We start from the raw sequence: 22,603 nt of genomic DNA on the forward strand, positions 1-22,603 counted from the left end.
TATAATTTTCAATTCCAAATTCTACATTGCGGTGTGTGTTGAAGATTCAGTGATAACATGGAAATCTCTGGACTTCACATGGAAGAAAAATAGAGTAAAGGCAGAGATTGTTGAAGAGAAATGGCAAAAAATAAATTTACAAGCAGAACTCGAGTTTAAAAATGTATTTTCTTTTGTTTGTTCAGTTTTTCACAGTCAATTATTCTGTTCTCAAATGCACAGCTCTTAAAGTCGGCACATCAGTTTCACACTTCATTGTCATGCATGGTATTTGGAAACTTTTATCACACATCAATAGGTACCTATACAGCAAAACCTTCTGCAAACATTCATTAAATGTAAAGCTTCAGCAGTAATTGTTACCATTTGTGGGAATCAAAAGCTATTTCCAATTGCAAAACCTGACACACCTGCCAGACTTCAGTGTTGATGAAAATGAAAAGAAAATGTAACAGTTTGAGCAACGTCATTTCAGTGTTCATTTGTTCCCCCTAAGTGTAGAAATAGCTTCAGATTCTGCCATGTACAACCTACATTATTCTAGTAAATCTCACACACATGCATACACACATACAGGAGGGTTAGGGTGCTATTGAAAATTTTAAAAAAGTGGATTATTACATGTTGATGACATGTGGAAGTAAAGTTAAACCCAACTGGGTAACTCATTGACATCTCTTTCCTCCTGTAATTGAACAAAAGTCCCGTTTTGAATGATACATCAAAGGCAAATTGTGTTCATAGCACTTGACTAAAAGCACATTTTACCTCATGTCAAAGCCGTAAAGGCTAAGTAACCTCAGCATATTACTAATTTGCATTGTTTTCTAAGTACCAACTGGGTACAACATTCCTTTTACCACATTAATAAAAAATAAAAAAAAACTGCTTTTACCGTTTTATATGTCATCCAGGGGATTGCATTTCATTACTACCATTCCTTAGCATACTAACATTGTATTTGGTTTCCAATTAAAGTCCAGATTTTCCCACTGGTTGTTAATTCACATGTGGTGGTGGATGGCACGGCGTGTGACAGATGCGCATGCAGAGACTCAAACATTTAGAGGGGGAGAGTGTAACCCGGGTTAGTTATTGTAGCTACAATTCAAAGATGTCCCTGAAATGCTTCCCATGAAGACTATCATAGATACTACAAATTATTAATATTCTGTGAACGCCTCACAAGGAAGTTATTGGTAGATGCAGATGTTCTGTAAAGGGCTTACATGCATACTATCAGTAGATACTAACGCTTTACTCATGTTCCCTAAATGACTGTACATGCAAACTATTGATAGAGGCTACAATTTCCTGATGATCCCCAAATGCCTCACATGCAGGCTATGAGTAGACAATACAATTTCAAAATGTTCAATAAAACGCCTCACATGAAGACTATCAGTAGATGCTGCTAGTTACTAATATTCTCTGAACCCCTCACATGGAAGCTCTTGGTAGATACAGATGTTCCCTAAACACATCACATCAAGACTACTGATAGTTTCTAAAATGCCTATGCAGACTATCAGTAGATGCTAGCTAGTCAGGTGCGTATTAGAAGCCTCCAGTCTCCACTCAGTCACTGCAGTGCACTTAACTCACACAGGTTTTTGTCAAAAATGTCTTTGTCAAGAGTGAAATAAGGCCTCCTAAAGTAAGATTTAACCACCCCGGAACCGAGTGATTTCATCCAACTCTGTGGGTCTTAATCTGCCCAGGTGGGCCGCCCAAGTAGAACCTGTGTGTGGGAGATGCTGGTAACCTGAGAGACATTTCAATATTGTAAACTGTGCATAGGTGGTGATTGTATGTGATGAAACTCTTGGATGGGATTTTAGAGTGTTATTTTCCTTGCAGTGGTGTGAGTAGTCAACTGTTTCTATCCATTTAGCCTGGGGTGAAATCCACCAGTGATACAAAATCTTGATCATGGCAGAATGCTCTGATTTTTGTTTTGTTTTGGTGGTCACTGATGTAGAAAGTCATTCCAGCAGTCGGGTTCTCACCTCTACATCAGAGTACGAGTATAGATTTTTGCCCACAGTCTCTTGAGGATTCGGTAAATGCACAATCATCTTTCCTATTTCCATACTTTGCCCACCACGGGGGATAACTCTATTACTGTGCAGATGCCACTGACACATGCAGTTGAACTTTTATAGTTGCAATACGTTGCATGAGACCAAACCTGGAAGTCTCTGGTCTGTAGACCACGGCGGGGTGTGGAGACGAAATATTAACACTTAAACAGTTCAGGTCAGAGTTTTTCAATGAAGTCATTGATTTCTGATGTGTTGTTTATGTTGTTGCCTCACATCCATCGTCTCTGTCTTTACCTCTCGTGTGTTTTTCAGAAGTAGCAGGTCCAAAAGCAGAAATGATGATATTTCTTTGTGGGTATGACTGTTGTAAAACAGTGAGTAAGTATAAAAAAATAAATATACACATTTTAAATGTATTTAGTTTATTTTCAATTTCTTGACTTTTTTTTTACACTTGACACACAAAACAAGAAATGTTGTCAAAGATGTTTCTGTTCCATCAAATGTCCCAGAAAGATATTCCAGTGAGCCAGTATGCATAGTACCAGGAGCCTGAACCTAGCTCATCTATTTGTAAGGCATTTACTGTAGGTGCCTTTAATATCATTAGTTACATCCATTCTTTACCTGCTATGTCATGCAAAATAAAGCTCTGCTTTTAAATGGGTCTTTCGGCCATACTTAGTCAGGACATGTCTTGGTAGATATATATTTTCATTCTCATAAAAAAAAAAAAAAAAAAGGAGCCATTGGGCCTCATTCACTAATATGTGCATAGAAATGTTCTTACTTTGCACACAAAGTGAGTGTGCATGCAAAATCACTTTGGGATTCATGACACGTGCAAACCTGCCAATTTTGTTCTCACCACCACACGTATGTTAGTGAATCAGAATCATTCTAATTTGACAGGCGTGTGTCCGCGCTCTGCAATTAGCATACTGCCACGCCCCCGTCTCTCCATATAAGTACACTGTTTGTCTAGAGCTTCGTGAAGAAAGCGGTGAAGTGAAGCGAGAGTGACGAGAAGTTGACAGAGATGGCACCAAAAATGGAAAAGAAAATTCCACAACAGCGGAAATTGAAACATTAGTGTTTGAAGTGGAAGACAGAAAAGGTACACTTTTAAAAAGTGTTTTGACCGCAGTAACTATGGTTAAAAAAAAAAAAATGTTGCGTAGGATGCTGTTACTGAGGCTGCTGTGTCCCCTGAAGTGCACACTGTGGCACAGATTAACCCTTAGAACCTGATGACCGCAATAGCACAGCGAGTATTTATCAGAGATAAAGCAAGTTTTGAGATCACAGCTGACCTCTGTACTGTCTTCAGCATGTGGGCTGAAATTACATCCCACTTTGAATAAAAATGAATAACAACATATTTATTGGCTGAGGTTATAGCAAATATCACAGGGGCTTATGCTGAATGATTAGCCCCAACAAAGACTGATATATGACATTAAAAGTGAAGGGAGTGAAACTATGCTAAATAAAATAGCCCTGGATCATAGGGTTAAAAAAAAAAAATGGTTTGCCATTAAAGTTAACGCAAAGAAACACATCACATACCAAAAATAAAGACGGAAACACGTGGAGGACAAAGAGCACCTGATCTGACAGCCAGAATGAGACACTGGCAGCAATTATTAACAAATTAACATCCAACATGGGTGGAATATGTCCTAGAAATCAGGGTGAAAGTGATGACATCCAGCAAGAGTATAGCCGCAGGTAATTTATTTCAGAATTAACATGATATTTGCAATTATCTGTGAATATGTGAATATATATATATATGAATATTTTAAATTAATAGAATACTTGATATGGATTAAATGGCATCAATTTGGTTAGCCTATTTAATACACTTGGTCAATGCATGAGAAAATTAACGGTTTTCAATATTGTTGTGTACTAAATCCTTTTTTAATGAATGCAGTTTGTTTTAATATGCTAAAAGGTGTTTGTTTACATTTTTTATGACAGTCAGGTAGTCATCATTTGTTCGTACTCACGGTTTAAGCATAGATTTGTGTGCACGCACTGTTAGTGAGTGAAGCCCATTATCTGTAGGTGCTACAATGGTTCGAAAAAAATTCAAAATTAGAAGTGAACTAACAAAGGCTGCTCGTACCAATTCAAAAATGTATCCTCAAGGCAAACATTTCACTGTAGGCAATTTATGACTTTAAACTGTTTTTTTTTTTTAATATATATTTGTGTTATCTAATAAATAAAACATTTAGGTTAGCTGATTATTACGCTATAAGCTATATTGCAGTTGGCTAAACTGTGTTTTTTTAAACCATATTTTGTTGTCTAATAACTTAGTGATTTATTTATATTTTGCTAAAATGCTTGTATTTGTCTTTCTTTGGCTTTTATTATCGGTTACCTGGAATGTGGACCAGCGTGGTTTGCCCTTAACATGTCTTTTTTTGTAGTTCTCCTTTTGTGTGTGTCTGTGTTGCACCTCACTCATTCATGTGCGTCCTGTTCCCTCCACACACTTCTCTCTCAACCATTCACGGAGTAGACGGGTTGACAGCCCGGTGGTGTGGAGAGTGTGGTCAGAGATGGAAAGTAAATCGACAGCAGACGAGGGTCACTGCTTCTCACCTCTGAGACTCAGTTACACAAAACCAAAAGTGGAGGAGGTGGTCAGCGGTCATTTTCCAACTTGCGTCCTCAGTGATGGCACTATGGTCACACAAAAAAAAAATGCTCCACGCACTGTTAGGTGTAATGAAGGGTATCATTCAGTGCAAACGGTGCAGGGAATGTATGACTGGGCTTACAAAAGCCAACGCAGAACCAAAGCTTGTTGGAACGCTCCTTATCACCTCTCAGCATGTTTCCTTCTTGAGTGCCACACAGTCAGCCGGTGTTATTTACTATACCACAGGGGTCACCAGATACTTTATCGCTCTGCTCCTGTGTCCTGCATCAGCCCTCCAGAATGATATATCCTCACCTGGTTACCCCAGCTCTGCGCCCCGCACTGCAAAGATGGCTGCCATAACTTTATATTTGGACCCAGCTGCCATGACATGATATTACATGGGAGCATGTCTCCCGCTTTGTACATCTTTATTTCTCTCATGGTGCACTCGCTGTGGCCTTGGAGAAGGAGAAAGGAATGATGGATGAGTTACGTTTGACCAACCTTCTCTTCATTTGCTCTGTTGCACTATCTTTGCCTGCTTGTCTCATACACACACACACACACACACACACACGCACACGCACACGCACACGCACACACGCACACGCACGCACTTCTCACTTGTTCCCGTCATTGGCTACACCCCGTGTGTGAGAGCATGTTTGTCGATGTCAGAGCGAGCGGGGCAGCTGATACCACTCGGGAGTGGGAGATACCCCTGTCAGAATCCAGGATATTAACGAATGAGGCCTGGGAGACTTGGGGCGTATTGATTGCGTTTATTCCTCTGGTACCTTTACTATCGTTGCCGTCATCCACTAGTGTGGACATGTAAGCTCTGTCTCAGCTCTGGTGCTTGGAAACTCAGATCAAGAAAAAGGCAAAGCGCCCCACACTTGGGGTTTGCGCTGGGACTGAATGAGCTGATGACAGACTATCGGTTTACAGCCGGCACTACAGCCGGCACTTTGAGGGAACCCTAACCAATATCTCATTGGGATGAGGTATAGGTCGTCAATCAAGTAAGCTCATAAACAAACACACAGATTCAAAATTTCTTTTAAAGGCATAAATGAAATGAGAAATATGCAGTTCACGTTTCTTATTTGTTTTCAACAAGTCCATCAGCCTTAAACCACCATCATCACACACCAGGCATGGTGAGGTTCCACTTCAAGTTCAAGGAACAACAGCAACAAAGAAAGTATCAATAGGTTTTTCACAAATGGCATTAGAAATGTGTAAAACTGCTGCAATGTTCAACAGTGGAGTTAAAAGAAGGCACATGTCCAGGACAAGTGTTTAGATTTCTTCAAATGGTGCAGTGTAGAAGTTCCACCATGTCATCAGCTCAACTTCTCTGGGGGGAGGGGGGGTGGGGGGAAGAAAAAAGGTTTTCACAAGTTAATTGGATGTGCCCTCCATCCTGCATTGATCTTAACACCTACTGTAAACTCTGTAGACTTGCTTTACGGTCTTTAATTGGGAATTTGACCCTACATCATGGATCAATATTTCTGATGAAAATTATGCCTGTGATATATATATATATATATATCACAGATATATCAATATAAATATTGATTCATGCTGTAGGGTCAAATTCCCAATTAAAGACCGTAAAGCAAGTCTACAGAGTTGAAGTCATGTATTGAGCACTGGATGGAATCCAACAGCAGTGGGCTGATCGGTGGTCCTTTTCATTTCTTCACAGCTTCATTTGTCTTCCCCCATGCTTTAATGCTTTATGTCACTCTGCTTGACTCTGACATGAACAACGTGTGGTGTGATGTATAATTAACCATCACAGGTTGGTGTGCCATGTCATTCTTTTAACAGGTAACCAGAAGTCAAATACTCAACTGACTCAGTGACTCTTGCACCCAAACATATCATATTGATGTTACTAAACTGCTACTAAACTGTTTGATTATTCTGTTTTAGATCCTTGGTTGTTTATTTTTTTATTTTTTTATCAGTATTCCTCTTGGCTAGGTTGCTTACGTTTAATAAAACATGCATAATTATATAATCAGGGTTTCTGAAAATGAAAACTACATGGTAGATCCTGCCATGGACGATGTTATTATTGAACTTCTCAACACAGTCTTTTTTAAATGGATTTCATGAGTTATTTGCCGAGGAAAAAGGAAAGTGAATGTGAAGAAGTTAGCTGTTGCCTCAAAGGTTTTCTTTTGAACTTTATGAATTATTTTATAAAGAAAATATGAACACTGGCCTCTGAACATCCGCGGTGGTTATTTCCTCCCTCCCACCATCTCAATTAGCAGCTCTGTGTTGAGGCTTACAAGCACTTGTACAAATCAGACGCTAATTGCATTCTGACTTTTCTCTCTTTCTCCTCTTGCACTTATATCTCTATTTGTCGCGACTCTCTTTTGGTGAGCAGGTATATCGTGTAAGTAACATTTTGTTTTGTGCTTTGAAATAATGCATCTTATCTTCCTCTTCTTTTGTCTTCCCTTACAGGTGACTCATCCCAAGTTGGTAAGTCGTAACCAAGTTTTTTTTCTTCTTCTATACTTTCTGCCACCTTTACATAATTTTTCATATGCACTCACCCCGTTGTCACAGCAACTGAATGGTTACAGACATTCTTTATTATACAGTGCAGCTCGGTTTGCGTGAACACACTCCAACAAACCAGCAATCATTCCTTTTAATTTTAAAGCTGGAGACCAACTGAATTCAGTCGGTGTGCAATAAGCAATGATACACAGCTTTTCAAAACAAACTGGAAACCACTGTTGAACTTATTATTTTTCTCTTTCTGTCTTTCCTTTTCTCTCATTTTCATTCTGCATGGATTTCAGCTATTTGATTTTGCGAACTGCATTACCTTTCTACAGACTGAAGGAGATTTCCAACAGTTTACTCTGACAAGACAGAATTCTGAATTCCTACTTTGTGAGAATGTTAATGGGAATTGTAAAGGTTTTATTGAGCGGTTTGCCAGTTTGAGAACCAAGGTATAATTCTGTTAACAATCAGTATATTGTTTTGCTGCACTTAACTCCTTTAATGATCCAGAATTCAATGAGTTGGTCCTCTGTCGTTCACAAAGTTTTTGAAAGTGATTCTTGGAGGGCTTCATGTTCTGCTGCTTTGTTTGTGTGGTAATGCAGCTTCAATTTGTCCATCTGCCTCAGCTGGTTGAGTGCTTACCATTTTGTAATGTGACTGGTTGCTCTTCAGAAGTACAATGTCTAATATACCCAGCTCAAATTTGACCAAGAATATGTGGATATTTGAAATGATGCGACAGCGGTCCGTGTGCAATATGGATGCAATAATTTGTTTTGGACTAAATACTGCACTGAATTGAATGTACTGGACCTTTGTCAACTTAACCATACTTTTATTGATTGTTGCTAAACTGAGACTTAATAGGTAAGTTACATCAATATTGTAGTAACTTGTTTCTTCAGTGGTGTTCTTGTTCATACTTGTTGTTATGATTATATCTTGAAATAGTCTACATTAATCCAATCACAAGAATCTCAGCTTCCCAACGATACCTAACATAATTACACTTGTGCACTGTAGAGCTGTGTATAAACCAAAGAAAGCAGGTCCTGTTTGTCCTTTTGAAGGGTTTATGGGTCACTTTCATTTAGCAACATCTTTGAGAGGGAACTCAGATTCATAGTCAAATCATATTTATTGTGTTGTTTTGATCTCGGCCCAATGTATTCATTAAACCAGATGCTTTTTCCACAAATATGCTGACGTGTCACAGCACACTAGCTTTCCATCAGCATATCATTTAAAATCAATGTGCGATAGTCAGACTAATGGGATGTATCAACACCTCACTCAGACGGTAGGGAAATGAGATGGTTAGAGTTTGAAACTGTACTTTGTAGCAGCAAACTATTGCTTTAGTGATGTGTCAGTGTTATTGTTCACCTCCTAATTATTAGCTTTGTCTCGCTGCAGTACCCACTAGCATTATGAAGTTGCAATAGGAATCTCCAGCACAGCAGAATGTGTAACATGTAATGAGGAAAGAGCATACCGTTTTTTTTTCTCACAAAATGGTGATAAAAATGTTTTTAACCAATCCCGTGGTGTATATTTCCCCTGTGAGTCCTTCACTGTGGTAATTCAAGCATGTCTGCTGATCCCTATACATGAATAGCTATTTGTGTGTGTGTCTTCTTGTTTGGCCCAGAGTTCTGATGTTGTCTGAATACTAATGTGACATTTTTTTTTCTGACTGCGGCAGCTATGAAACTAGCTGAGGACCGCAGGTTTGGTTAGGGGCATGATTATTGCGGGGATGTATAGAAGACCAGGGACAAACACTCAAATACAACAGCCATGCCTTAACACCCAGCAAGATTTAAAATCCAGGAAGGGGGAAGAACAAAAACTAATTAAAATTTGATCAGAGGCCAGTGGAAATTGAGTTTCTTCTTCATTAAAACCACCGGGCAAATAAGAGAGATAATTCAGTTTTGCTTTTTAGACACAAGCTGTCTGCAAATTCATCATGGTTTTTGTTCTGCAGATCTATGAGGTCTCATCAAGTCATCACACAACTTCTGACTGGCTCATGTTTTTAATATTTTTTGCCAGATGTATTTTTGTTCAGAATACACTGTGATTTTCATTAATTATTGAGCCCATCAGTGGCACTGCGGTTTAAACGTGAGAGCTTAATCACGTTCTTCCTCAGGACTAGTGAGGCAACAGCAGTGAATATTGGCTTTTATTTGGAAATTAGTAATTACTGTTATTATGTTATTGTGCGGTCAAAATAATTGTTGTGCAGTCACATTCTGCTGTAAGGCAACTTGTTTTTCCCCTTTCAGTTTATTGGTCCAAATATTATACAGTGCTTGAATTTTCACCAAGTTTCTTTTAACCTTTGCAGTGCACATGCAGACACTCACGCTGACATCATCCACAACATCCAATAAATACCGGTAAACCCACATGGGAATACATTTCAACCCGTCCCCACATCCGTGTGGACAAACCCATTATTTCTGCTTATATATTTCTGAGTTAATATGATTGTTTTTCCAGACAGTCTGTTTTTTCTTTTCACTGCCAGCCTTGTGAGGCAGGTAGTGGCAGAGATAATTGTTATCCCTTAGATGTAAAGGCAGCGAGGCCAACAACAAGCAGGGATCCTTATCCTATTGCTGAATTTCAATCCGACTCCAAAAAATGGCATTGGCAGAGGCAGAGACATATTTCTGCCTGCATCTCTCTGTCTGCCTCGGTATATCTCAAGCCTTGTTCTCCACAGATCAGATGATTAGCATCTCTCTCTCCCTTGAATGCCAACCTCAGGCTAATCAGAGCCAGCAGAAGCCTCTTCATGCTGATGCTGCAATGGGATTGGCCTGCTCGCCACACATGTTACCAAGAATGCTCGGTGAAGCACACATCCACAATTTGGACAGGAAAAATGAGGGATTCAAGCTCTGTAATGGGGGTGGGGGGTGGCACTTAGTAAACATATTGTTTTTCTACAAGTGTTCAACAGACAAGCTCCAACAAAATACTTAAAAAATCTGCCTCAATTATTTTCATACATCTCACAAAGTCTATTATTATTCACTAACAATCAAACAGCTTCAGATTTTCTGCTTCAATTGTGGAATAAATGACTAATGAATAATATGGCGACTCATTGTCAGTAACATATGCTGATGAACTTCTGGATCCACAGACTCAAATGAAGCATCAGCAGCACCGTGAAAATGAAGCGGCATCACTGGCATCAAGGTGGTGTTAACACTGTCCCATTTATCCAATTCCAACCAACTTGCCTAATTTATGATTTCTTTTTATCCCCTTGATCATGAAAATGCTGCATATTGAGGCGATGTTCTGTTTGATTGCAGTGATTTGGCAAATTGTATACACCAGCCACACACACACACACAAACCAAGGTAATACAAAAAAAACTCTATTATCCCTGGAAATGCAACCTGTACTTAAGATATTTTCCCTGCCTGCTGATAAACGTCACAGCCTCGGAAGAGCACAACAAAGTAGGAAATCGGCAATATAAAACCCAGGCCTGTGGCCACATTTACATACTAAAGGAGGACGGTAATGAGATAGCTACCTGAGATAATTACTACTCAAGGCATCCAGCTCTCATCGCCTACCGTGGGGAACCAGTTTAACTCACTACAATTAAACGGCCACTCATTTGCTCCATTTGAGGCACCATTTATGCCATTTTATGCTCCACTGTGTCTTAAGACAGTGGTGGCTTCAGTAGCGGAATCCTGGGCCAGCACATGTGGAGTGATGCTTGGATATATAAATTAAAAAGTGATACAAATAATAAACATGGGGAAGAAATTATAATGTATGCACCTCTTTTTCAGATATATAGAACAATATGTGTATGCGTACTTGATTTCAACAGTCTTGTACGACTTAGATTTACATGCATCTCACATTTGAACTAGACTCTTGGCTAACTTAAATTAGAAGACATTTACAGCTGATTGTAAAATGTCCCTTCTGTATCATGTGTCCTATAAAACTGCCAGTGAGCACCTTGTCTCACTCGTTCTCTACTCACAACTGTCCTGGCAGGCAGTTTTTGACAAGGATATTATTTTTGTATCCACCTTCCTCCTTTAAGATGTATCATATGTGTTTCTTGATGCAATGCAGACACAGTACATACAGGGTGTTGTTATTGTACCCCTTTATCTCAGTCAGGAGTTTGATTATATATCATCAGTTCACATAATCAGGCCTTTATCACTCATTAATCACGATAGATGTCGATACAAGGGGGAGAAATAATAGCACCCTGTCTCCCTTCTGATATCACTCCAAAGTTTGTAATACACTTGTCAGTCCACTCGAATGTACTGTGTCAGTCACATTTTGCCTCGCCTACAGGCTTGAAAACACACATTTGGTTCAGGCACCCAAAACCACACAGCTGGAGTTAAGAAGAGATCATGATTTTGGTTAAATGTGACAGTCACAATTTTGATAGGGTTAGGCATAAAATGTACTTGCTTCTCTTTACATAATGCATACGTCAAGTTGTTACTCAACCGATGTTACGTAAGTTGCATACATTAGGTTATGTAACTAACTTACTTAAATTATTGAAACGAAATCCATGCTGACTTTTGCTTTCTCACAGACTCAAACACTGTCCTATCAGGCAAAAGTCATGTAACTCAAAAAGTGACTCAAAAAAGCTCTCAGTTCTTCTTCTGGTTCTCAGAGCAGGTTTCGATACTGTAGATCATGCCATAATGTTGCATAGGCTCGAAAACTTGGCTGATCTCTCAGGAGTCGTTTTAAAGTGGTTCAAATTGTATCTGTCTGGCAATGAGGTTCTTTGTCGCTGTTGGGGATTGCTCTTCTGAGTAAACTGACACTTTGTAAGGGGTGCCACAAGGGTCAATCTCAGGTCCAGGTCAGGTGTTTTCAATCTTTACATGCTGCCACTCGGTAATGTCATCAGAAAGCACAACATTGAATTCCACAATTATGCTGATGACACATAACTGTATATTTCAGTATCACATGATCATTTTAGCCCAATGGAAAGTTGATTATGTTGGCTCCACGACATAAACAAATTGATGTCAAACAACTTCCTACAACTGAACTCTGACAAAACGGAAGTTATAATTTTTGGTGCAAAAGCCCAGAGAGAAATTTTGGCCAGTCACCTCCACCCCCTAACACTTAACACCAAGGACCAGGTCAAACACCTTTGACTTATCCTGCACTGTGACCTTAGCTTTGAGACTCGCATTAGAAACACAACAAAAATATAATTTTATGCTCGTCTCCCGGGTATACCTTGAATCTCGACAAAAACTTGTGGAGAGTCCGCTTTTTGTCATTGTTGCCCAGTGCTGTGGAACAGCCTGCCTGCGGATCTGAGGGACTCCACTTGTGTGGACATTTTCAAAAGTAACCTTACAAGATATATTTTTAGCTTGGCTTTTCCTCCAGGTTCTAATGTTGTATTTGTTCATTTCTTGTTTGGGTTTTTATTGTGTTTTATTGTTTTATCTTTACCTTTCTTGTTTTTATTGTATTTTAAGTTGCTTTTATCTTGCTCTGTGAAGCACTTAGGGATGCATTGTTGTATGAAAGGTGCTATATAAATAGATCTGAGTTGAGTTGAATTGGTGCTTCCAATCAGCCACCCCTGACCTCTTTTCTAGGCTGACTTTATCATTCTTTGCACTCTGATCCCTGTCACATGACCACTTTCTTTGACCATACTGTCACATACGTGTACTTTTCAATCGTAGGCGAGGCAAAATGTGACACTGACACAGTATCCTCTACTGGACTGATGGGTGTATTACCCACTTTGCTGTGACACCGGGCTGCTTTTCCATCGTATATGAACCCATAAAAATCAGACTGTATATTCAGTCTGACTGTAGCTTGGCTTAGAAATGCCATTATTAACGCTAATGTTAATAAATCATGACTTGGAAATGTTTATGTTGCAGACGGTGACTCTGTAACTGCTCTGCTGACATTCTGCCATTTTCGGAAGCTGGAGAAAAACCTGACACGGCAATCACTCAAACCTACTGCCATTATATTTCATTCTTGTCCCGTCTCAAACGAATAAATTAAACTGTAATATCTTGACTGCTGAGAAATTGCGTTGGATTGTTATAAATGATGGCGAGTTGATAGGACGTTATCGTTGTGCTTGTATATTCAGCTGAGCAGCGTGAGACTACACACTCGGAATAGGAGATGGAGAGCACTGCTCAATGTACATTGGTGCCAGCGTGTGAAGATTAACGGCGTCCGCTTCCATTAGTCTCAGAGTAATTGTTAAGACAGCGGTGAACAGTCCATAGCTCTAATCCTCAAATCAAAGAGAAGTTGCACAGACCACCAACATTCACATTTGATTTCCTTCACTCAAAAACTGAGACTTAATCTTTCCGTCTTGTTCTGAGATCACAGTGCAGAGGCGATGTACTTTATTTACTAATTATCTAGGATTTGATCACAGTTCTTGGGATCCTTGTTTCAATCAATGCAAGCTTTGTGGAAGTGAAGTTATTGAATTTACGACAGAGGTGGTGTGCTTTTTTTTTATGTGCAGTGGGGCCTGACATAAAGCGCACTGTAAGAAATACTCTGTTGTCTCCTGGGGAAATAAAGGCTATTTTCTACTGGACGCGACGCGTTCCATCTCCGACATGGCTGCCGGAGTGAATTGCCATCATTAAAGTCAATGCTTCATATCCCACTGGCCTGGTCCGTCTCATCAGCATCTCAGAAGCGGCTCGCCGCACTGCTCCGCTAAAGATAGGCAGCGAGTCTATTTCAGATGGAAGCCACTCGGAGACTACGGCAAAGTAGAACAGAGTAGATCGGCCGGGCAGGAAATGTCTCGAGACAACAAAATGAAAGTCTGGGAACATCTTCAAAATAAAACACCCGTGTGCAAACTCCCACCCGTAAAAAAATATTCACTACATCACCTTCCACACCTGCAGTTTCAATTTGGACAAGGAATCCACTGTCCTCCTGCTACAGTCACAGTATGTGAAATAGTTGCACAATAAATAGGAGGATTCATGTTTTTAATGATTAAAACACAGCAGGGTGTATTAACTTTGTCTGTAGGCTGCAGCACAAAGTAGGACAATAACCACACAATGGACGGAAAATAAACGGTTTAACAACGTTTACCCATAATAGAAGCACAGAAATCCAGGAAACATTAACAAATCAGGAAGGATAATAAAATAGGCACACAGGCGACGTGACGGACACATCCTTAGTGTAAAATGCGGGTAAGAGTGAGTTTAGGAGTGTGCATGCAAACAGATCTATGAAGAAAAACTGAAAAACAGAGATTCAAGGTGAAAAGAGAACAATGCATGTGAGGAGGATGACACTTGTTTTTGCATACAGTGTGCACACACACTCTTTTAAAACATAGCTGCAGAATTGTGAAAGCGCAAAGGTTTGGGAGCACCAGAACAAACACAGACACACACAATTTATACTTTTATGTCAACCGAACTTTGCAGGTAATGCCACTGCGTTACAAGTTGCACGAAAACCTGACGTCTCTGTTCATATTTCCTCCCTGGCATGAATTCACACGGTGTCCTTTGCCATTTGTGTCGAGCCCAAGGCTGAACTTCATTACAATGCTCTGCAGGTCCGTTGCAGGTCTATTAAGTTGATTTAACTCAGTGAGAGGGTAGAGAAAGAGCTGGCATGTGAGAACGGGGCCGAGTGATGGGGTTATATTATCGGGAGCAGCAGGGGTGTTTGCTAAGTATCGGACCGGGTCGTTGCTGTGGATGGGTCCCAGTGCCCTGTAGCTCCACAGGTTAGAGGGTGCGTTCATTAACGGCAACAGCTTATTACCAACAGCTGGTGCTGGGTACTGCCCAGGGCCAATCGCATACATTATCACACACTATCACACACGGGCACATCCTTTGCACCTTTAGTCTTACGACGTGAACCGCCTTGATTCTCTAACTTGACTGCATTCATCCCTTTTTTGATGTATATGGAGCTCTCCGTATTTCCTGCTGACAAAATCTGCTTTTGGTGTCTTCTTTTATGGTGGCAAACACTGCATACATCATCTCATGTATTCAACAGGTTTTTTTTTTTTTTTAAGGAAAGGATCCTAACAACTGTTGCTAGGATAAAAGGAGTTATCAAGTCGGAGTGCGGTGTAAGTGGAATTACACATTTTATGATATCCGTTCTCGCAATAAAACTGTAGGAATGAAATTAACTCTTACTTTTGCTCATACTTGGACATGAACCTAATCTTCAATGTAACTGTAAAACCCTGAAGTGCTCTTTTGCAAAGAACAGAATCACTTTTCTCTGCGTACATTTCCCACTCTGACCCTATAAAACTCAATCTTCTTTTATTTTTCATTCGCACACAGATACGTGCACAAACACGCAATCTTGCTTGTATTGCCTCAGGGTCATGACAGTGCGACTGTGGATCTGAGGAGGCGATGACAGACGGAGTCAGCGGCAAACTGTCCACTTCCCAGACTCTAATCGACTGTTTGCACACACCTCTGAACTCTATACAGCAGCACTGTGTGGACAAGTTATCACTTTGTGTCTGAGACAGAGGAAGATCACGTCTATTTGCTCTTTAGCTTTATTTAAATGCGGTTTAATTAAGTCCTGTGATAATATTGTGACTTGTTGGTGATGAGTGAAATAAAAGGAGAAGGCATTTAAATTAGTCTGGCAGGGAGTTGTGACAAACAGCTTTTAGGCAAGGTTGAACACTGTATGTTTACAAAGAGCTGCACTCACTTGGTGGAAGTTTGGTCTGGATGCTTACCTGATTCACAACAGTATCACAAATAATTTTGGGTTTTGATGGGTCATGAACATATCCCTACGAGGAGCTACAATAGCGCCAAACCTGAATAATTAACATTCATGATTTCCATGCTTATTTAAAAGAGATGCTGTAATAAAATGTAGTACTCACATTGCCATTAATAAATCACACATACTTTACCTGTAAACCCACATTGGAAGCGGTGTTTTAATCATCATTAAATACCACAATATAATCAATAATATAATAGACGTAAAAGGCTCATCTTAAAACATTTACATGCATATGCAGTACATTTAAGTGCTTGACCAAAAAAATAAACACCACAGCAAAAAACAACAACACATATACACTCAAAAGCAAAGAGTAGATCAAGAAAATGTCATAAATTCACCCTCAGGATATTAAAAAAAGTGGTTATAGACTCCAAGTAAATGCTCAATTAAGTGTTATGGACTACAATGTACAGTCAGTACAAAGGGTGATATTGAATGGAACAAACACGGGACTTACACCTTGGAAACTTTTGTCAACATAAATGTATTTCATGTAGCATAAATAAGTTATCTAAATACAATATTTAAGTTATTTGACATATGTTAAGCAAGTTATATATGTAATTTTACTTAAATGATTGATTTAAACCCAAACAATGAATGTTTCCTGAACCCTCACTATGTGCTTTTTGTTGCCTAAAGCTGAGGCACCTTACTTTTCTTGCCTATACAAAACGTGACTCTGACACGGTATGCTGCAGTGGACTGATGGCTGTATTTTCCACTTTGACATGGTACAGTTGCAATTCATTGCCAGTTTGCCATTGACCAGGTTATGGTGATAGTAAATATATAAGTATGTAAAGCAATTGGCGCCGTACTCTGATTCCAGTGTCAATACTCCACGGGTATGTTTGTGTGTGTGTGTGTTTCATGTGTAACCCTTAAAAAAAAAACACAGGGATGGGGATAGGTCATCCACCATTATGATAGACACTGAGCTTCTGGCACATTCAGCTGCTTTACAAACACTCTCTTCCAGTTTCTTTAGCTTGCATAAGCTGTACGGCTGCCATCAGTTTATTTATTGCCCCAGCAGAGATCGAATCTGACTTGTGCTAATGCTAATGTAAAAATCACATTCTGTCCTTTTGATACTGAACTGACAGAAATGAAGGTCTATTTCTGTCACAGGTGAACAAAGTGGCAGTGAAATGAACACCGATTAGTTACTTTAGGTGTATCGTTTCAACCATATACTCTGTTATTTATTGAGTAAGTGAAAGTTTGGTGTAAAATGCCAACAAATAAATTATGATGGTACTCCTTTTTTTTATTTGCCATCAGCACACATTATGCTTAACATACAGATGGGTGACAAATGAAGAGGGAAAAACAATGATTGTGGTGGAGGGTGCTGTCACCATCAGTCCAACATATTTCCATAGGTGTTCAACTGGGTTGAGATTTGATGACTGTAAAGGCCATCGCATTTGCTTCCCATCGTTTTCCTACTCATCAAACCAATCCGTGAACCCACGTGCCCTATGGATGGGAGTATTGCTGTTCTGGAAAGAAACCATACGCATCAGGTTAGAAATGTTTCATCATGATATAAAGATGATCATTCAAAGCAACTTTGTATTGGTTTATAGTGAACCTTCACCCTAAGGGAACAATTGGAGCCAAACTCTGACAGAAAAAAAAAACTCTGCAGCATAACAGAGCCACTGGATCCCGTCACTGTCGGGGTCAAGCGTCATCAATATTTAAGTCAAAACTAGCTGTTGCTTATATTAGTCTGTGATTGCTTGTATTCATATTCCCTGATTCATTGTTTTATTCATCATTTAATGATTGATGTCACCACTTCGGATCCCATTTGATCTCCCTCCTTGTTATTACTGCACAGTCTCAACCTGCTAATGTAATTTCCAACTTTGTTGAAATGCAAACTTGGGCATTAATACACCCCATTCTCACCGTGTATCTATTCGCCAAAGCTGCTCTGTGGTTTCCCAGAGCACGGTCAGCAGCAGCCCACAGCCGACCTGATCGATAGGGAACCCGATAGGAGGGATGAGGCCCATGAATCAACCTGTCTGAATATGAACCAGCGCGCACACTCGTGGCAGGACGCATACAGGAGGCATTTAAGCAATGTACATACACAAGTGATACCTGCACCGTAAAGACAAATGATCCATACGTAGACGAGACGCCGACCTCCAGCACGATACACACAGACACGCATAGCTTTTTTTTTTCCTGATTAAAGTCTAAGTGATCTCTATTTGAGTACCTCCTGTACCTGACTGTTCATGTTTTACGTTTTGTTACTTGTTTTAACGAGTTTTTCCAGCAATTGTTCACGCTTTGGAAATATTGTATATCTTCTGTCATGCTACACAAACTGCATTTTTTTTCTCTAATCTGATAGCTGCAGCTTCCACTGCTCAGAATCCCATTATATACATTATTGCAGTTTGTGTTTGCAGCGAATCTTTTCATTTGGGATGAAAATGGACATGAAACTCAATGATTATCAGAGCATGCCTTTCATAACCAAGATAAATGAATGCGGCCTTGCCATGCAGTGTGTTTGATAACCGGTAAATATGTGCAATCTGTAGAATCCATGTTCTCTCTCTTAGTGTACTGGTGCAGGAACATTGTATTGATGCTGATTTTTAAGTAACCACTTAGGTATGGTGGAGCCTGGGTGGTTTTTGGGTCAGCTAAAGTTCACTTCCAACCAGATTTCAAGTGTCTCAACAGAAACGGCATATACTTGTGATCACTCCAGGCGTCAGTATGCATTTTTAGGATGTTTTAGATGTTGTTTTTCTACTGCAGTTAAACCAATCTGACAGCTGTGATTCAATTTATAAGTAGCATACAAAGGTTTTGCCCCATACTTTGACTTTCATGTGTGATATTTTAGAAAATGATGTGCCAGTGAATGCTGGGTGGCAATGACAGTTGATGTACTTGATGCAAATTGACAAGGTGGTCTGTCCCATTTTCCTTTCTATATCTCTGATAAGTTGGTAAAGTTGCACTATGGTAAAAACGTTCTCCACTTTTTTAAATAGTGCACAGCCCATGTCTATTACCTTCGATGATAAGGCACAGTAGGTTTTACGAAATTCTGTATTCCACCGTCTCAGCAGCCAGTTTTTGTTTCATCTCATCTCGTAAACCAGCAGAAAAGAACTCCACAGCCACCATTACAAGGACCAGGAGCCTGTTTGGTAGCAGGACAGAGGCTGCTGCATTGCTGCTCTGTGATTTTATGATGGACTAGCTTGCGTTGATAGGACCCTGGCTCCCAGGCTTGTGGTCTCAACACAGAGTGTGAATGTTTGCTGGATGGATGTTTGGATGTTAGTGGCTGGCACAGGATTTCATCGCAGCCCTTCCCTTCCCCGAGTCTATCAATCTGTATCTCTCACTGGATGGTCCACATTATAACAGGATGTTGTATCTAACCAGTTTTATAGATGAGACAGGCACAGGACATACACATCATTTTCAGGCAAGAAATGTGTCAATATGTCGCTGGTTGTTTCTTTTCTTCTCGGTGCATGAGTCAATTCTTGTTTTGTATTATTATTTACATGACATTGAGGAAAATCACTGCATGCTCTTCCCTGATTCATTAGTAGTCTAAACACTGCTAAGTGATGGTGGCCACTTGCGTCATCACAAACTTGACATAATCGGAACTGCAGGCCCATCTAAAGCTAAACAGAAACACATTTACAATAAAAAACACAAAAAAACATGTTCCATCTTTTCATAGAGTTGAATGGTAATGGTCTGCACTTATGTTGCGCTTTATCACCTTCGCGGCCTCAAAGCATTCTACAGTTTGCGTCCCATTCAACCACTCACACACCAACGGTGGCTGAGCTGCCATGCAAGGTGCTCGCCTGCCATCAGGAGCAACCTGGGGTTCAGTGTTTTGCCCAAGAAAACTTTGACATGTGGGAAGGAAAACCACCAACCTTATGGTTAATGGGCAATCTGCTCTCCCATATGAGCCACGGGCCGCCTGAAGATGGCTGGTGGGCGATGTGAGATGGGTATTGTAAATAGATTGTGTACCTGTAAGCTTACCCTGACTGCAAGATCTCCTCCAACTCACAGACATATAGTCATCTGTTCATTCCCTCAAATATGACTGACAGGAGTGTTTCCTAAATTAAGGCTCTTGGTTGGGTTTAGGTACAAAAAAACACTAGAATCAGGGAAAGAGAATGGTTTGGGTAAAAATGATGACTTCAGTCATGTTATGCGTTAAAGTTATCCCACTACTTCTTTAAAGTTATGCAACCTCACGCAGTCTGCTTTTTTTATCAAGCCATCCACCCAACCTGCCTTCTACCAAGGAGGAACTCGCATTTTATTGACCTAATCTGAACGGCATCATTTTATCCGGGACACCAGGTTGTCAATATTTATACGACCGCTAATGTAATTGTGGGTCATAATAAGCTGCTGACACAAATGAGTGCAGAGTTTCAGCCTTAGAAATTGCTGTAAAGGATGACTGAAACACAGATCCCCATGATAGAGCTGGTTTTCAATTGCAAGGCTAAGATGAACAATTATTGGAAATAAATGCTTCTTCAACTCCTTCAGCTCGTCCTCCTTAGTCCTGTGGTGTTTCTGTGGAGTAAAGCATCCGGCGAGCCGGTACTTGGAGGTGATAAATAGGGGAACCAGTGGACCCAGAGTTTTATCAGTGCTACCAAGGCCTGCAAACAAAGAGGAACACGGGATTTGCTCTCGGGTAGGACAAAGCCCGACTATGAGGCTAAGGTTGATCTATGGCTGCACAGTCACTATAGGATTCATGTTGTATGGGCCTCAGCGAACATTGTTAGAGCAAGAGGGCCAATCGCTGCAAGTGTGTCTGTTTATGGAGAGAGACAGAGGGCATGTAATTTATGTGTGTGTATGTGTGCACCATCTAAGTGTCCTCGTGCAGTTTGATATGAATCACTCACAAAATTTTGTGTACTTCATTGAGTGCAGTGTGGGATGAAATACATTCTACTCTGCAGCTGAGATGATTGAGTTTTTACTAGAACTGTGTGTGTCTGTGTGTCTGTGTGTGTGTGTGTGTGTGTGCGTGCGTGCGTGCGTTTGTGCGTGCGTGTGTGTGATTGATAGATGTGCTTGTTAAAAAAAGGCATGCGGCTGTGAAACGACCGACCAATTAAATCCAATCTGTTCCAGAGGACAGATGACATCATAAAAAGTGCGTCATCCTGCCACTGCCTACACGATGCCCACACGCACTCAAACACAGATACAGCTCATATGTACTACAATGGTACGACTAGTTTCCACAAAGTGATTTTTGCTCACTGTGCCAAAAATATGTGTGACTTAATCATTATCACTGACTTCTGTCTTCTTACTCCTCTAACTTGAGTGTGTGTGAATGTGGGTATGTCAGCCTATAAGCATTTTAAACAGGCGAACATTTGGAGCTGAGTTTTGTCAGTTTCACAGAGGAAAAGCAAATGCAGTGAAATATTTAGCATGCGCAGCACAGAATTAATTTCAGACATGCAGCAACCAGTGAAAAAATATTGAATAAGAGTAAAAAAAAAAAACTGTAAATGAAAAACAATCAAATGTATTCAGGCTTCATTTGAATCCGTTATTGTTATGTTATCTTCTCTTGTTGTCTTTACCTTAAAACAGCCCTCCTGTTTCTCAAGCAGTCACATCCTACTCAACTAAATTACAGGCAATATATAACAGCCTTCATTATGAAACATGAAACCTGCGATCACAACAAAATCCGTGACAGAAGAGAAATATGGCCTCACCAGCAGACGGTGGTTTAAATGAGAGGTTTGTTACTTCTTGTTCTGTTTCATCATTCCCGTCATCCATTCCATCTCATTTAACTGTAAAGCTCACAATCTGTCGCTGAGAGGTAACTGATGTAGATGAGACAGTTATACAATACTTCCCTTCTCAGCCTCATTGTGTCCCTCCTCCATTTTTTTTTTTTTTTCCAAGGCCGGTGTGTCACTGCAGATAAAACAGGCGGCACTTTAAAATATAGATCTCGTGTCAATTTTTCAAAATCTGTCTTTGCAAGACAGTTTTATTTCTCTGCCGATGTGGGTAACCTTCTACACTGAAGCGTCAAGCTCTGGATAGTGAGGAGAATATTCAATATCCGATCTTTGCCACCAAGTGTGGCTAAACTTTATTTCACAAAGTTTGTTTCAGGTGGAGGAATTTCCACTTTACCAAGCAAGCAAAGCAAAGTCACAGCCAAAAGTTGAAGTCGGTACCTTTACAATCTTCTGCTTTATTCATGTGCCCCTTTTGATGCATTTATAATGATTTACAAGCTGCGTGTTCTCTGATGAATTTCTAACTGACAGAAGGCGAAGCAGAAATTCAATTAGAGTGCAAGTATACGGTTGTCTTTCCTGTCATATATACAGTGACAGCATTGCCCATCTCTAAAGCAGACACCTGCACACAGAAGCAGCCGCACGTGTT

The 22,603-nt window shown here is 40.1% G+C and overlaps 1 protein-coding gene across 1 annotated transcript in view; it reads left to right on the top strand.

Moving 5' to 3' along the window:
• Positions 1–22,603, top strand: part of nrxn2b (neurexin 2b) — a 660,052-nt gene that overhangs the window by 193,490 nt on the left and 443,959 nt on the right. Inside the window, 1 exon segment of the mRNA XM_069715608.1 lies at positions 7,201–7,218. Within this exon segment, the coding sequence (XP_069571709.1) occupies positions 7,201–7,218 (18 nt within the window).

This window comes from Brachyistius frenatus, unplaced genomic scaffold (assembly GCF_029030835.1).
Source record: "Brachyistius frenatus isolate BFR_SWC_R1_liver_20210118 unplaced genomic scaffold, ASM2903083v1 Contig_145, whole genome shotgun sequence".
NCBI classification, from domain to species: domain Eukaryota; kingdom Metazoa; phylum Chordata; class Actinopteri; family Embiotocidae; genus Brachyistius; species Brachyistius frenatus.